The sequence below is a fragment of the Chaetura pelagica genome, unplaced genomic scaffold (assembly GCF_000747805.2).
Source record: "Chaetura pelagica isolate M959 unplaced genomic scaffold, ChaPel_1.0 scaffold150, whole genome shotgun sequence".
Taxonomy (NCBI): Eukaryota; Metazoa; Chordata; class Aves; order Apodiformes; family Apodidae; genus Chaetura; species Chaetura pelagica.
The window spans coordinates 1,232,185-1,249,309 of record NW_009952052.1 but is presented as its reverse complement, the minus strand read 5'-3'; the positions used below and the strand labels follow the sequence as shown (position 1 = coordinate 1,249,309).

General features: G+C 35.8%; 1 protein-coding gene across 2 annotated transcripts in view; it reads right to left on the bottom strand.

Moving 5' to 3' along the window:
- Window positions 1-17,125, bottom strand: part of BAI3 (brain-specific angiogenesis inhibitor 3) — a 466,801-nt gene that overhangs the window by 88,042 nt on the left and 361,634 nt on the right. For both annotated transcript variants that reach the window (XM_010003267.1, XM_010003258.1), the window contains 2 exons: window positions 15,407-15,510; window positions 11,943-12,045 (listed from right to left, as the gene is read on the bottom strand). In XM_010003267.1, the coding sequence (XP_010001569.1) occupies window positions 11,943-12,045; window positions 15,407-15,510 (207 nt within the window). The remainder of the gene's footprint in view (window positions 1-11,942; window positions 12,046-15,406; window positions 15,511-17,125) is intronic.

The window sequence follows — 17,125 nt, the reverse complement described above, 5'->3', positions numbered from 1 at the left end:
TTCCCTCACTCTATTGTTCTACAGGTGAGCTGACAGATGTGTTGACATTGAGAATAGAGGGCAAGGCTGATACATTTACTCAAGCTTTTCCCTATGGGAGCAGTGTGTATGAAGCAAGTTGAGGCTCTGACTGGGGAGGAGAAATAAAATAAAAATGTTTGTATCTGTTAATAAACCAAACTTAAAATTTGTTGATCTTGGAAATACTCCCAGAGCCTTAATGATAGGTTTATTTTTATCAACAACAACGGTAGTTAATAATTAATGCTACATGTCTCTCAGATGCATCTTGGCAACTAAAATCAGCAAGTATAGGATACTACAATTTAGATTATATGCTTTGCATGGATGGCTCCTCCCACAAAACCTCCCTGACTGTATCAATATTCATTACGCCCTGGATGACATGATATAGCTAAATTACCTTTGGAAAGTTTATCTGTATTCCCTCTGCTCCCCTGATGGAAATTCTCTTAGTGGATGCTCTGTGACCTGAACAGATCAGAATATTTTGCTTGCAGAACCAACCACTGAAATCAGTGCCATCCTCTGTATATGCAGCAGTGTCTCTAAACCAATTGTATTGACAATTTTAGATAATTTTATGAAAATAATCTTTCCTTCCGGATGCCAGGAGGCACAAGATTCTTTATTTCTTTTTACTCTATTTAGAAGCTGGGCAATGTTTTATTATAAATCTATTATTATATTTTGGAAGCTACCAAAACCAAAGCCTCTAGGTGGACTTGGCAGTGCTAGGTGGGACTTGATGATCTTGAAGGTCTTTTCCAACCTAAATGAATCTATGATTCTATGGTGAGACTCCTCAGACAGGGGAGTATTCTGCATATGAGCCTAACAAGGAGTTGGGAGAATAAATAATCTAGGGACTATGCTGAAAGGCTACTTGTTTTGTGCATTCACAATCATCCATTTTTTTATTCCCTTTTCTTAAACACCAATTAAACAAATTCCTTCAAGAATTTTAAGTTTTCATGGCATACTAGGAGTAGGATGCTCAATAGTTTCTAGGGGAGACAAGTGAATCAAAGTGATCAAAACAGTCCTTCTTTTTGACACAAGGTAACATATTTAAATATAGAGAACAGAAGAGCTATGATCTGAGATTAGTAAAGCCTGAATTAATTCTTATTATTTAACACTAATACTGTCTAACTCTTAAAGATACTGAGTGCAGTATACATGTAACTGGAATGGAAGTCCTGCAAAGTGCTTCTTTGATAAAGAAACCTCAGAGTGCTTCCTCGGCTCTGCTTTGCTTCTATCTGTTTACTGAAGTATATTGAAACTTCAATGAACTGAGATCTCCAGGGGCTCAACCACACAATCAAGTCATCAAGCATAACAAGTGTGAGCTGAACGATACCAATAGCTTGTGTGCATGCTCCTATCCACGGCAACCGCAATGCAATGCAATTTGGCTTAGTTCTCAGTCATTTCAGGCTTTGCATTTTGAACTGGCAAAATGTCTGCACAGGGATTAATGCCACAATTTGAAGTTTTGAAAGCTTTCTGTCTGCAATTGTCAGCAATTTTCTACAATTAAAAAGATATGTTTGATTGTTTAATGGCTAGTGTTCTTCTGGTATTTATGGAATATGACTGAGTCTTCTCACTGATGTTTGAAACTCCGACTAGAATATATTTTCACTGGTGTTATATGCTACCGCTCTTTACAAAAGGAAGAATTCTTTAGAAATTAATGGAAACAGATACATGGTCAGGTTCTTACAAATTGGTTTCTGGAGTTATTTTATGGGAAGAGGTTTGTGAACAACTACAAGAGACAAGAGTTTAGCAGCAGTTCTTGACAATTGCTGATACTGCCTTGATACCAAGGTCTAAGTGTGATTCCTAGCAAAACCATTTTTCTTTCCATTGCAGTACACCTGCAGTGCCTTGTGGGATGGCTCAATTCAGTGAACCACTCTCACTGTTCTGTGTTCCTTTAAAAGATAAGCAGTGCCAAAGTGAAGGTTTTATGGCAATATTTAAATTGCTAACACTCAAGCTTGAATTCTGATGGACTTGACATAAGACGATACGCAATAAAAGACAGAGACTTGAAAACTCTTTCAAAAACACGAAATTATAAATCTTAATGCAAATAACAAAAGCTTTACAATTAATACCATCTTTTTAACATCCAAGTTTCAATAGCTGTAGGTTCTGACACATTGCACTTTGTTGTCCTGCGTAGTTCAGCTAAGCTTGTTAAGGCAGCCATTCTCATTCTAAGATTTCACCTAACTTTGATGTGGTATTTAAAGAATAATAAATCAATTTAGACTTCCTAGCTTAAAAAAATTATTTAGCAAATACGGGATAGGTTGGACATGTGACTTTTTGTGAAATGAAGAACATATAGCACAAATTATGTGCCATGCTACTAATTAGAGGCAGATATGTAATCACTTACTAATGGCACAACATTTTGTGCCAACCTTATTCATACTTCCTTCCAACTGCTGGACTCCTTGTGCCAGAAATACTTCAGTTTTCTTCAGAGGAGAGATACTAACATGTTTTCCATCCTGTTTTTAAACCCAGAAGTCTAGTGAAAACTGAACTTTCTTGGCATTTCAGAAATTCTATTGGTTTTAACAGCTTGAAGCCTTTTTATTACAAACATGTACATTTCCCTGCAGGGTTCTAGAACTCTCACAATTACATTCATTAAAAATGTCCATTATTATAGTGAAATGCATGTGTTGCAAATTTACCTTCACAGTTTTCTTTCAACAATTATTCTGAGCGTATTTTCCTATTAAATTCCACAAAATACCTACTTTACCACAATGTCAGTTTTATATAAATTTTGACAAAACCATCAAAAGAGAGAAACACAGTTATCGTCAATTTTTTCTGTATCAAATTTGATGTCTATGATGTAGCTCATTGAAACTCAACATAATAAACATGTATATCCATGAAAACAAATATTAAAAGGTCATGTTTCAGCAATAAAATTAGAGGCACTACATGTATTTTACAGTAGCACCAAGAGGATGTCTGGATACACAATTTGGGGTTTTAACCATATCCACGAGTTCCTTTATTTCCCAAACAGAGCATGCTTATCACAAAGTCCTGCTGTGATCCAGAGATTCTCACAACATGTTGAAATCTGGCTACTTGTAGCAGACAAACAAGATTCATAAGGAAAGAAAGTCCCACATTAGCTTTCTTTTTCTTCAAAAGCAGACAAATATAAAATGAATAAATGGGTCTGAACATAGACACTGCAACCCAGACCTCAGTCTTAGCACCTGAGAAGAATTATGATTTTATGTTTATTTTGGCTATGAGTTAAAATCAATCACAAATTAAATAATCTAATAAGGCACAGGGTAGGTTAACTCTCAATTGCCTGGGGCAGAGCCTGTTGTACTTCTGGAGCAGCTGGTTTTGGCTTCTGTTCAAACAGCATCCTCGACACTTTGATTTAATCTACCAAAACATAATTCACTTTTTTTTTCCTTTTTTTCCCCCCCCCCCCCCACCCCCCCCCTTTTTTTTTCCCAGTTACTGCAAAAGCAAGAGGGACTCCACCATAAAAAGTGAACTGACTCACTAGCAAGCTTTGTTTTCAGAATTGAGTGTACTTCAGCCACAAGCAACACAAACCCCAATATTCATTTTCATACTGGCTCTTAAATCATCTCTGAGCCTGATTTTTCCAACTTCTGCTTGATACTGTTTCTAAAACTTTAATGTAAAAGTAGACAAAGGGCTAGCCCCATGGTTTTTACATAGTGAAGTATGTTAAATTAAGGAGCTTCTGATTATATTTGCATACAATAGGCATATTTACAGCTTCTGATCAGACCAATCTGAGAATCAGACCAATTCAAGAATAATTTCCCTTACAGCGCTCTCATTGACTTGACTGCAAGATACAGAACCCTACAAACTCTGACCTAGGAGAATACTAGAAAAAAGAAAAACCTGAATTGTACAAATGAACTTCATAATGCGTATCCAGGTTAAACAATACCATATGCTCCTGAAAATACGCAGATATAACAGGAATTTGTAGGAAATTAGAAATAAAATCCACTACAAAAGGTAGACAATATTTTGCAAAAAAAAATAATTATACTATTGCTCATTAAATGCTAGTCTTTTAAAAGTCTTTCATACTCAAAGAGTAATTTTGTAATAATGATTGTAGTAGGGCATATATTTACATTGCATTTATCTCAGAGTTGTATATTTTAATGTAGTATTTTACCAAATAGCTATATAAAAATATCTAACTGTGTTTCAGTTTATGTGATAAATGGATTCTATGACTACATTCTTAGAAATGGAAATCTACATATGAGAGAAAATCTATGTAGGAAATTCAACTTCCATACTAGATTGAAAATAGCTGAGTAGCTGCTGATTGTTAATGTTGTTGTTATCATTATTGCTTAAACCACTTAGTCTGGTGAAGTTAATTCCTATCATATATTCATTTAAAAATCTGTCTTACCATTGTACTTAAAATAGCTTATGGTTTCCTTTTTCTTAAAACTAACATTAAATAAATGACAGACATAAACATTTAACTGTTTGTAGGTTGATTTACTTGCCATTGACTTTTTTTTAATTTCCACTGAAATTCAACAAATAAACAAAGAAGTAGGAAAAAGGTGTGAAGCCCAAAATAGCTACCTGAGTCATCAACAGATTGTCTGAAATTATTCAAACAGGTGTTCGTGAGAGAATGAGCTATTTCCTCAAGGGCTGTGGGGATGAATTCTAGAGAAAGGAAAAAACCTATGCTAAACAGGTCCAGAAGAACAAGGGAGGAAAACCCCACCATTTTGAGAAGAACAAATCAGCAGTGTTACCTCAGGAAGTCTGAGCTTTTTTTTTCTTTTCACTGAGGCAGGACAGCAGAAGCACACATGCCAGCATCAAGACCACCAGCAGAAGCAGGGAGGACAGAGTAGACTACCCCTAGGTAACACTCCTCAGCACATACATGTAATGTGTGGTTGTGAGGATGGGTGGGAAAAGACCCTTAGCAGCTGAAAGACACTAGAGGTGGCACCAGAGTGGGTCATGGGTCAGACAGTCTAAGTCTTTCACAGGCAATCCAATCACAGTTTGGATTCCCAAACTAGTGTTACTTTTGGTTTTTAAAATAAAACTCATTAAAATGAGCTCAAAGTCTCTCACAATAGTCTTGAAGCCACACTAGGAAGACACAGTTGGATGAGCGGACAACCAGATGGATAAAAACTAGTTGGATGGTTGGTTTAGAGTGTAGTGACTAATGGGTTGCAATTTAACTGGAAGCAGATAATGAGTACTGCATGGGTTTCTCCAGAGACCGATGTTTACGGTCAATGACCTGGAGTAGGCAGTGGAATGCTTATTCATACAGTTTGTAGATAACACCAACCTGGGCAGACCAGTCTATGTGCTCAAGGACATGGCTGCCATCCAGACAGACCCACCCAGGTTCAAAGGATGGACAGTGAGCTGAATATTAGTCAGCAGTGTCCCCTGCCAGAACAGATGGTTGACAGTATCTGGGCTGCATCAAGAAAAGCCCAACCAGTAGGTTGAGGGATGGATTATCCTTTGCTCAGCACTCATTAGACCACATCTAGAATACTGTATCCTATACAATTGAGTTGCCCAATGCATGGGAGAATTGATAAACTGGAGTGAGTTTAGCAGAGGCGACTGAGATGCCTGGGGGTTGGAATACTTGCTTTGTGAAGGGAGGCTAAGGGTGGAGGGCTTGTTCAGCCTGGAGAAGACATGGCTTCAGGGGCATCTGACAGCAGCCTGTCAGTGCCTAAAGAGAGATCATTGAGAACATGAAGCCAAGCTCTTCACAGTGATGTGTGGTGGCACAAAAAAGAACAATTGGCATAAATAGGTATGAGAGGTCCAGACCAGCTATATGGAAAAACTTTTTAACTATGAAGACAGTCAAGCAGTGGAGCAAGTTTCTCAAGCAGGTTATGCAGTTTCCACGCCTGGAGGTTTCCAACTCTTGACTATATAAGGTCCAGAGCAAACCATTTTGACCCTACAGACGACCCTGAGTTGAAAATTAGGTTGGACCAGATGATCTTCCAACCTTAACAATTCTGTGATTTTAAAATAGCTCACAGAGGTCTTAAAAAGGTTCTGGGGTTTAAAGGCAGAGAACATGTGCTGCTAATATCTACGCAATTTCTTCCCTGTAACCCACTTACAATCAAAATGTCTGTTTTGTTTAGAAATAGCAAACTGAATGGTGAAGGTGATGTATTTTGAGAAACAGACTGGCAATCACTTTTGAGAAGAATGTTACTTTCTCCTCTGAGCCAGGTAACAGTAGCATGAATGACAATCTTTACTGATCTTGGTAAAGAAAGATCTGCTCCCAAAGGTTCTCTTGAAAATCTAAAATCAGGAAGTTAATTCAGCTGATGTTAACAGGTTTTGTCAGAATCTGGTATGGTAAAACAGACCTATTCCTGTAATAGTTACTCAGTTAAGTGCGCTTTTCTCCAGTTAATTGTATCTGAGTTCCTGAATATCAGGCAGATGTGTGTGCTGTGGAGCACTGACTGCTGACCTATTTATTGGTGTGTTTCTGTGATGGCTGACCCATACCAGAGGTTCTGTGGCTCGTCTGTTTAAAAAGCTGTTGCACAAAGAAAGACATGACAAACTGCAAAGTAGGTATTAGTATTTGGATTGATTTGGATTTTAGGTACTGGCAAAAATGGAAGGATATATTTTCTCTGGCTTCAGCTGCTTAACTGGGGGGTATTCCCCTAAAGTTCTCCAGGCAAGACCTGAAATACAGAGTGCTACTGTCTGACATACTGAATTCCCTACTCCCTCATTGATTTTCTAGCACAACCTTAATGCTGTGTTAGCATCATTCCTCTTTTTATTCCATCTGCTTCTAGGTCTCCCCCGCTGTTTCCTAGGAGATATATTGCCACAATGCCTGCATCTGTAAGGCCTTGGCAGATATGGGGCAAGAGCCACACGGTTAGAGGCAGCATTAGTACCACCTCAACATTAGCTGAGTTCCCAGGGGATCCCACCACCCACCGCTTCTCAAAACCTGAGGGAGCCCTAGTTACAGTCACTTCTTCAGAGTGCTATGGAAATGGGATGAGGTGGCTTCTCAAGTCCTTCCCATTTGTATTTGCTTCTTTCAGCACAGAACCTCTATTTAAATTATTTTTTTTAAAGACTGAAGTGGGGTTATTTTTGTCCAGTCGGCCTATTTAGTGTACATTCTAATCTTATCGTCTACAACATTTTATGGGTTTTTTGCTTGTTTACAATGCATTTGTCAAAACTAGTCTGTTTATATGATGTGCTCTCGGTGGTCAGGACATGTCTTTTTCATACCGTTCATGATGTGGTCTAAGAGACAAATTCCAAAAATGCAATAGTAAGCATAACAAACCAAATGTTGCAATTAAACTGGGATGACACCGATTATCAGGGCTGCCTTGAGCTTTAATGTCTTCCCTGTTCTTCCCTTGGCAAGCACACATAAGCCTGACCGTGGCTAACGAAATGTAGAGTATTATGACATTTCTAAAAATACACCTGTTTCTCACATGTGACCCAAACTCCAGCAATGAACTCTTAAGTATGCTCAGAAACAGACAGCATAGAAAATAATTCACTTTTGTTCCTATGTATAATTAATTCCATGGTTTATTTTAAATTGCATTCATTTTTTGTTTTCTTTGCAGGAAAAAATGATAAACAAGAATTGTTTACATCAAAGAGCTAATGTGGTTTCATTTAGGCAGGACTGTGAAAAAACTCAGGTATTTTCAGAATGTATGCAAAAGGAAAAAGAATTTTAAAAAAATCCACCTAATATTAATCAATAAATTATTGGAGGTAGAGAAACTATTCATTTAATGGGATCAGAAGTATAGTAAAGATTTATAGCTAAAGCATTAAAGGTCCACATATAGAAGAAATACAACCATTTCTCTTGTGCCAAGAAGAACATTATGAAACATAATATAGCAAGAGCTGCATTACAGTGGAACCTACAAATGACTGATAGATACTTCCTCAAAGAAAACTGTCAGTCTCTTCAAAGTAAATACATCATGCTTTTGTAGATATTAGGGACATCTCATAGTATTTGTGAAAGAACAGATATTTGAGCAGTTAGGTTATACATGAAAAGTGTTACCCTTCCTTAATTCAGGAGATTTAATTCAATCTTACAACTAAATTCAGCTGTTAACAGGCTATGTCCAATGTATCAAACACATATCCTCAGATTTAAATATTATTCTGTCGCTAACTTATAACACTTAAAAGAAAACAAGAGACAGAGAGAAATACCAAGTATAACACCAAGTGCATTTAAACCACATACATAATTAATTTTGTAATATTCTTGTAAATTCAGCCTTCAGTGACCTCTCTTTGAAAACAGGATCTGACAAAACAGAAATCTCTGCCATACTTAGAAACATTAAGAATGCTTTGAAAGGGGTTCTGCATTTTGAAAGGTTTGGGGAAACATATTGAAAAAAAGCAGAACATTTCTCAGCTGTGTCCATCAATAAAATGCAAAACACATTTGGCTAAGGAGGAATAAGGGAGCAAGGCTCTTCTGATGACAAAAGGCTTTTTTGCTATCCTAGGCCAAATTTTCCAAGAGAAAACCTACTCCTCTCCATGCTCCCCATCATGAACTATTCAAAAACAAGCTAAATACCACCATGACCTAAGCCTCTAGTATAATGTGGGTATCCTCAAGTTACTGAAACAGAAAAAAAATCACTTTTATATGGGGAATGTTAGAAATTTAAAAGCTATGATAGCCTGAAAGAATTTAAACTACTTCTACATGTCCTCTGTAAATACTTTGTCCATTTCGCTGTGTGGGAAATACCATAACCTTTTTTTACTAAAAAAAGGGAGAACTTAATTGAACCAAAGAGAATGCAGTATTCAAACTCACTTAGTCTTTGCTAAAAGCAGCTTTTGCAAAAACAGTGAAGACATACTTTGCCTCCACAGCGTAGTGCTAAAGCTAACATGCTAACTACTTATGATTTACATAAAACAGAAAGAAAATAACAGAAAAACTGCATTTATTCAGACCAAGAGACTCAATATTTATTTCTTTGTCACAGATGTCAATGGGCATACTAAAACGAACCACATAAATGCCCTGGAGATTGAATAGCACTGAAATGAATGAAAGTAGTTGGTGCAGTGTCTACTGCAGATAGAGAAAATCACAAACTGCAGACAGACTGACAATATGCTGTTTGTTATAAATACATCTTTGGTATGCTTAATTTACACATTGTTCAACTTTAAACTGGAATTCAGCTTTGCAACACTTACAATAACCTATTCTCAAAGGGTATATACACAAATGCAGAGCTGGGGACAATTTCAACTCAGAGTAAAGCCACACTAAAGCACAGAAAAAAAGGGTATTCTTCAAGTTTGTGACTATTAGCAGCATCATATAGACAGTGACGAGGTGCCCCAACAAACACAAGAATTATATGAACACAAGAATGAAAATGGAACAGAGTAAATCAACTCTTCAACTTGGCATATCAAATTCTCAAATTTTCTCCAACACATTCAAAAACCTGAGCTCATCTTCTTGCCATAAAACATCACTTCAGCCTTTATTCAGGAAACATTTTCTGCTGACTTGAATCTTACGTCATTGTGATAGAATATTCCCAAGATTTCTCCCAGAATTTTCAAACACAAAAAAACCAAATGGTTTGATTTCTAGTAAATGATAAAATCCCAGAAGCAAATCTAAAATGTTTTTCATCTTAAACCATAGATAAAGACCTGATTTTCTTTCTAATGTTTCCATTTACAGATCTAATTTTCCAGCTCAGCAAAATGAAAACATGATTTTTCCTACAGATGTCAGCATTGTAATCTAGACATATGGACTAAAAATCAAACACTGGCTTCTTCTGGTCATACAGGAACTATGAAAATAAAAAAATCATAACTTGAATGCAAATAAATCTGATGCCAAAAAACATCCCTACTTACAAACATCCTGAAGCTATACTTGGATCTGATTGCTTTAATTTGAATAAGCTTTTGATAAACACTGGCTTTAGCTGGCGTTCACACGTTAGCCTCTTGGAACTACAATATATTCACATATCAGTGGAATTAATGGTAAAAAGAAAGGTCTGTAACAAGGAATACCTTCCTTGATATAAACGTGTTCTCACTTTGATCCATTAGATGTACTCCCTGGCTAGAAGCTCCCAGGTGATACATGTATCAAAAGCTAGAAAAGGACTCAAAAAGAAGGCAAGTGTAGCAAAAACCACAATTTTAGTGTAATTTTCCAGGCCATATATTAAAAATGTAAACTTCATGATATGCTGTTTTTTCTGTCAATTATTTACTCTGAATACTGCAATTTTTAGGATTTGCTGTTCTCAGACATAAGTCAATACAATACTTCTGCTTTCAGGAGTTCAGGAAGCAGAAGTGAGGAAATTCAAGACTATTAAGATTAAATTAAAGGAACTGGATTAAGGGTGTGTTTTAGTTCAGTGTTCCACAAGTCAAGCCTGAGCCTGTGTTATCAAACACAGTCATTCTGATGTCCTCATACCCTGATTCCACAGTGGTAATATTCACAGGAACTTTCAGCTACTGAACTGTATTTTTTCTTGCAATTCATAATAAAATAGTACGTATAACTATGCATGTTAGTGCTGAAGTTCTAGAGAGGTTTAATCTTCCTGCACTCTGAAATCACTTGTGAATTCTGACTTTTTGTCTCCTGAATAAAATCTGCAAAGTAACATGGGTTTCTTCTGCAAATCCATATTTTGTTCATTCTTCCCCCTATATACTTAAACAACTTTAAAACATATTAATATCTTAGTTGTAATAATCTTGTTCAATCGTGTTAGTAATGACTATGCTTGTTTTGGTTATGTATTACAAAGTACAGATATGTGACTTGCATTGAATTGATGAGACTTCCGGCAGCTTAATTTCTAAGTACCCATTTGAAAAGAATAAACAATTAATTTTAAGTGTGTTGTAGAAATACAAGTCATCCATCAGATGATGAATGTATTTCATTAGATAGTGGAAATATGTAATGAATAACACAGTAGGTTAAAGAACTACTTTACAGACACTTTCTCAGTCCAAAACTTAACAGCATTCTATCATATACTGCTTTATTCACCAATTACATCCTATTTTCTACTCCAAGCTCTCATGTAGCTATAGTTAATTTTAAGCATTCACTGTCACTTCTGAAAGTTGCCTAGTATCACTAGGCACTGGATAATACCTCAAAACACAGACATAGCCATGCTCTAAAGGAGATGGACAAATGATTACTATGTTCAGGAAGAGTGTGAGAACAGATAATAAGCCAGCAATATATCACCAAGTAAGGTATGCAGGGTTATTAGTTTCTTATAGCTACATCAATCAGAGATTTAACAGTTCTTTAGCTTGTTATAATGTCTGTTTCTGCACATTTTCAAGAGTAGTACTTTACCTTCTAAGCAATTTCTACTTGCCTTTTGAGTATCAGTATGTTAATAAAAATACAAAAACACTGTAGCACAATCCTATTACAACCATTATAATGAACCAGAATTTGTGCTTTTGATGTTGAGTCTTTGAACTTTTTTTACTTTGAAATTTAGTTACAAAACATACAAGACTACCACAGAGAACACAACTTATCCAAAGGGAGCAATACCAAAAGGGATTTTTGGAGGGGAAAAAAAGACTATGAAAGATGGTAAATATTTTCCCTTGTCTGTTAATATTTTACCAAAAATGCCAAATCCTATGAGTATAGGATTAAACTGGTATAATTACTTTAAGCTAAATGCAAATAAAACAAAGATGTCAATATTTAAGTGCCAATTTAGTACAATCCATCATCATACCTTGTTATGTGTCTGAGTTTGTCCAACCAGGATAAGGATATTTGATGAGATAATAGACAGGCAGAAATTGATTAGAATTATTGATCTCTCAGATCTGATGTACCTGTTCAAATAAAAATGAGAGGTTAAAACTTTTGTAAAAGGAAAACAATGATTAAGTCAAACAAAGCTTTACTACAATTCTTGCATTAGGTATTCGAGATACTCTGAAAGGTAAGTGCTCTCTTTTAAGTGCTCAAAAAAAGTATCCGGGAGCTATCATGCTGAAAACATAACTATGATATTTTGATATTCTGCAATTCCCTCTTAGTATCTTGGTACATTTTAAAAATAACCTATCAATGTTTCTTTTAAAAACTGCTGGCAACACTGTTTTAACACCATATTGATAATAATGGGCTTGCAGGCATTCGTGTCAGGAAGTTCTTATGCTCTCTGCTTACCTCTGGGAATACCCACAGCTGGCACAGACCACTCACATTAGCTACATTCAGAAAAAAATATGGTGATTTACATAAACAGAAGAATTGGTTCATGATGCATAAAAAAGATGCAGGTTGTTTGATGTTACTATGGAAGTACATTTTGAAACACATTATTGGCATCATGATAACATTAATCTTGAAGTTCCACTGCATTCACAAAATAATTTGTATGAAGGAACAGTGATACTGTAACATCTTTATCTTCATAAGACCTAATGCCAAAAATTAGCCAAGTTTGTACAGGAAGATTAAACTATAGGAGCGAGCATCATACAATCTCACTTGCAAACTTATATTCATTTTACAAGCATTTTTAGGATGAAAAACGAAACATACTTATTACCTATTTCCTTGCAAGATGTAAATATTGGGGGTTTTGTTTGGTTTTGTGGTTTTTGTTTGTTTTGGGTTTTTTGGGGGGTTTGCTTGTTTGTTTTTGGTTTAGTTTTTTTTTCTTCTATATACAGCCTTTTATATGCTACAGGACAGAATCAGAATTATTATGGTTTCAAGAGAAAGACCTTACCAACCTAATTTCAGAGCTGTTAACAGAGTAAATGTTGACTACCAAAGTAAATTAAAGTAGAGGGTGCTTAGTTCCTTTGAAGACCATGCCATGTGTTTATACATTCTATGACTTATTCCGTATGCTTCTCACTGGATCTTAGTTAATATTGCTGTCTCCTCCTGAACTGTGCACCTAGGTCTTACACTTTGAGGAGGTCATAAAAAAGGGTGCTGAAGCACACAAGAAACGCTGAACTTTGGACATGAAATTGTAGTCAATTTTGCTCCATTATCAATTAAGTAATACAGCATTATATTTTTTAGTTAAGAAGACAGAACAACCCTGATACCCCAATCCACATTTTTCTTTAAAATGGAACAATGTTAAAACTAGTCCTATATGTTTGCAAACAAATACAAAAAGTCTAGTGCCTTTGTCCACACAGTCAGCATGCTGCTACTTTCTAACTTGCAAACTACTGCTTCACCTGTGCCAGGTTCCAACACTGAGTATCTGTGGACTATAGAGGATATTAATGGTTGAGTAAATGCAGTGCAAGCAGGAGTGCATAACATTGACTTAAGCTGTGAAATTTTCAGTTTTTCTGCCAACCCACTATTGATGAAGGGAAAGGATGGGAAGGGAAGGCTGAAGGTATGACAGACATTGAATTAATTTTTCAGTGGGAATTTTAAGTTGCAGGAATCAAATCAATCAACTACAAAAAATGTTCACACAGGCGTCCTTTGGACTAGAATGCTTCTAAATCCTATCACTTCTAAGAAGACCTTGCCATTCAAAGGGAAGGTGGGTGTAACAAAATATAACAAAAGACACAGAGTCAAAATATCCCTACCCCTTGATTTATAAAAATAAGCATATATACATGATGTTTCAATGTCTATTGTCTCCCTCTAGTTGGTTTCTATGTGCTCTCAAGAAACACATTGAAGTCAAATTTTAATGATCCAAATTAAGCCACTCAGTAGCCATAATACTTTCAAAATATATCACTGATAGAACACGAAGATCTGTATGAGTTATTGTTTCTTAATCTGGATGCAGAACCTATGTCAGGTCCATAACACATTACATACATATTGTTCACAGCTTGAAAGTTACCATAATCATAGAATCATACAGTTACAGACTGGGTTGGGTTGGAAAGAACCTTAAACATCATTTAGTTCCAACCCCCCTGCCATTTTCTACTAGATCACATTGCTCAAAGCCCCATCCGACCTGGCCTTGGACAATTCCAGGTAGAGGGCATCCAAAGCTTCTCTAGTCAACCTGCTCCAGTGTCTCACCACTCTCATAATAAAGATTCTTTCCTTATATCTAATCAAAATAATGGAGAAGACCAGTTCCACTATGCACAAAAATATTTCCATCTAAGTGCTAAATATATCTGGGAGTACAAAAATAACACTATAATTTTTCAGATGGGAGTTATATCCCGAAATACTCTCATTCTTAGCTTTGACAGACAAGAACTGAATTTTTATAAGATTTTTATTTTAACTTATGTAGTTAGATAGTCTATGTTTATTATATATATATATCTAACTCTATGAGTCTCAGTGGCTGCATAAGAGTGAAAGAGAAAATAATGTAAAATTGTCTTGATGCTTCTAAAAGTAAAACTCTATTGATTGATTTTACATGACACTAAAAACTGTAATTTTCTCCTTGTGTTTCTTCTTATTTGCTTAAGCACCTACATTTTTTTGTTATGGAAAAAAGTCAAATGAGAACCTATATTCACTTTAAAAAAAAATTGTTATTTGTGTGACTTTGCAGCTTACTTTTCCATTACACTAACACATCGTGCTATTTCTCATCACTTCTCAACTCCATAAATATCTATTGCACTTTTGAGTCAATCTAATATTGTAACGTAGAAAACTCAGAATGAAAAGAAAGTCTGCTACTGAAATGTACCACCAGACTATTTGAGACTACTTAATTTTCTGATCTACATTGAAACTTATAACAGAAGTGGACAAACTCAAAACCAGTTGACTGACCCTCCCTAAATCTGCAATATCTGATGTGGCACTTCGATATGTCATTTTTATCACATAGAAGTTTTGTTTTAGAATGTAAATGGAGGAAAAGCATTTCAAGGCATAGGCCAGAAGCCTTACATGAAATATAGTCTATAGAAGAATCCTGCATTATGAATACCCCACTGAAAAGTGATACCATTCACACTGAAGAGGGGAAAGAAGAGTGCGGGCTATACCATGACTAGTAGTACAAGAGACTAAAACTAATCAATCACATCAAGAAATTTAGGACTCAAAACATGCATTACATTTTGGTGAGGGCTTTTTGTTTATTTGTTTGTTTCCCAGCCCCCTCCTCTTCTCCCCCAAATAAATGCTGTAGGTAATGACCTCTTTATGTTTTAATTCAACTAAATATAACAATGTATTCACATTCAGCTTTGTCAATCTATTACATACCTCCATAGTGCTGCATAGACAACTGCTAGGGTGATCAAGGCCAAACATGAAAGACCACTGCCTACTATTAAGGTCACTGAGGGTGTACCAGATGATTCCATGATCTGTAGGTTACAACAGTTAACCATGAAGGAAACCATCCTCCAACAATTAAAACAAGTCAAAAGACAAAAACAGCAACAAAAGCAAAATGATAAAAGCAGCCACACTGTCACAGATAGCTTCAATAGTACTACTTATGAAGCAGGAGTCAACTTAATTTCAAAAAACTGATCCATACATAACTCTGAGATCTGTTTAATTATTGATACATTCCTCAGAGGCCTTTGAGCTTTAAACTGTCTTATAATACCTGCATGATATTTTGAAAAATAAAGAAAGCAGTAATATTACAATGTAATACAGACTATGAGGTTAGCAGAAGTTTCAACTAATCCTCGGTCACAATTAAAATACATGTTTCTCTTGAAACAGAACAATATTTAATATTGTGTATTAAGCAAACATCTTGGTTTCACTGGTTTCACAGTAGTGTATTAAAGATCATCCAGTAATTAGTTCTAGAATTTGGTTTATGCTTGTTGCAGAATTACCAAACTTTCTGACTTTTAATAACTTTGACTTCAATCCACTATTCTCACACAATTTTCTTGGGCCTCTGATTGGAATGGCAAGATATCTATGGCAACAATATCATAAATCTGTCATAAAGAAGCTGGAAATTTAGATTATTTCATTTTTAGTCTGTGTATTAATTAAAAATAAAAATAAATAAATGACCTTGAAAACGAACTAGCTTTCTCCACTGTAAAAGAAACTGTTATTGTCGGATATCGTGTAAGGTTTTTCCTTCAAGTCTATGTGCTGGTGTTCTGAAATAGATATGGTATTTTCTAATACAAATGGAAAAAAATATATATTACATCTAAAAGTTTGGAAAGATACCATGCTTGGTTTACCAAAACTCTCTTTAAAGCCTCAGGAATGTATTTGAAATTGTATTTTATCAAGGTATCTTTTGTCTCCCAAAAATCAGGTGAGACTCATGTACTTTTAGGCTAGATCTCATGCAGAAAGTAGTATTTTATTTCAACCACTTCCTTGCTAACTGATATACTTTGCTATTAAAAAGAGTCTGAACATATGCTTCCGTAACCAGGAAAATGAAATTATGCCTTAGCAGGATAACTTCAGAAGTACTTGCTTTTCAGCTATTTTTACATTAAATAGGAGTGCCTTCTTATTCACTAATGTCTCCTCTTTCTCACAAAAACTTGCTTATTTTTCCTACACCATATCAACAGACTACACAGAAAATCTGTGCTGAAAATACCCAATGCAGATCTGCAATCTGTTTAACTACAGTATCTAGGGGCTTCCTACCAAGAGCAATAATAAAGCCCTCTACATTCCCCTGGAAAGGCTTGCAACCTTTAGGAAGCTGTTAAGTTAATAATTGTTCAACACAAAAGTTTTCAACACATTTGCATCACAATTAGAAGGCTTTCTCTGGAAAATTCAGAGTTCAAGAACATGCAAAATTCAGTAGGGTTTCGTTATAACACAGAATCTGGAATTCATTTCTCTGAGACACTGTAGACACCAGCAGTCTAACATTTGCCTACCTGCAGTATTAAACAATTCCTCAATGCAACATCTGAAATATACCTGAGAGGAAAGCTCGACCAGCTTCCCCCCCTGCCTGTCGCACCCCCCCCC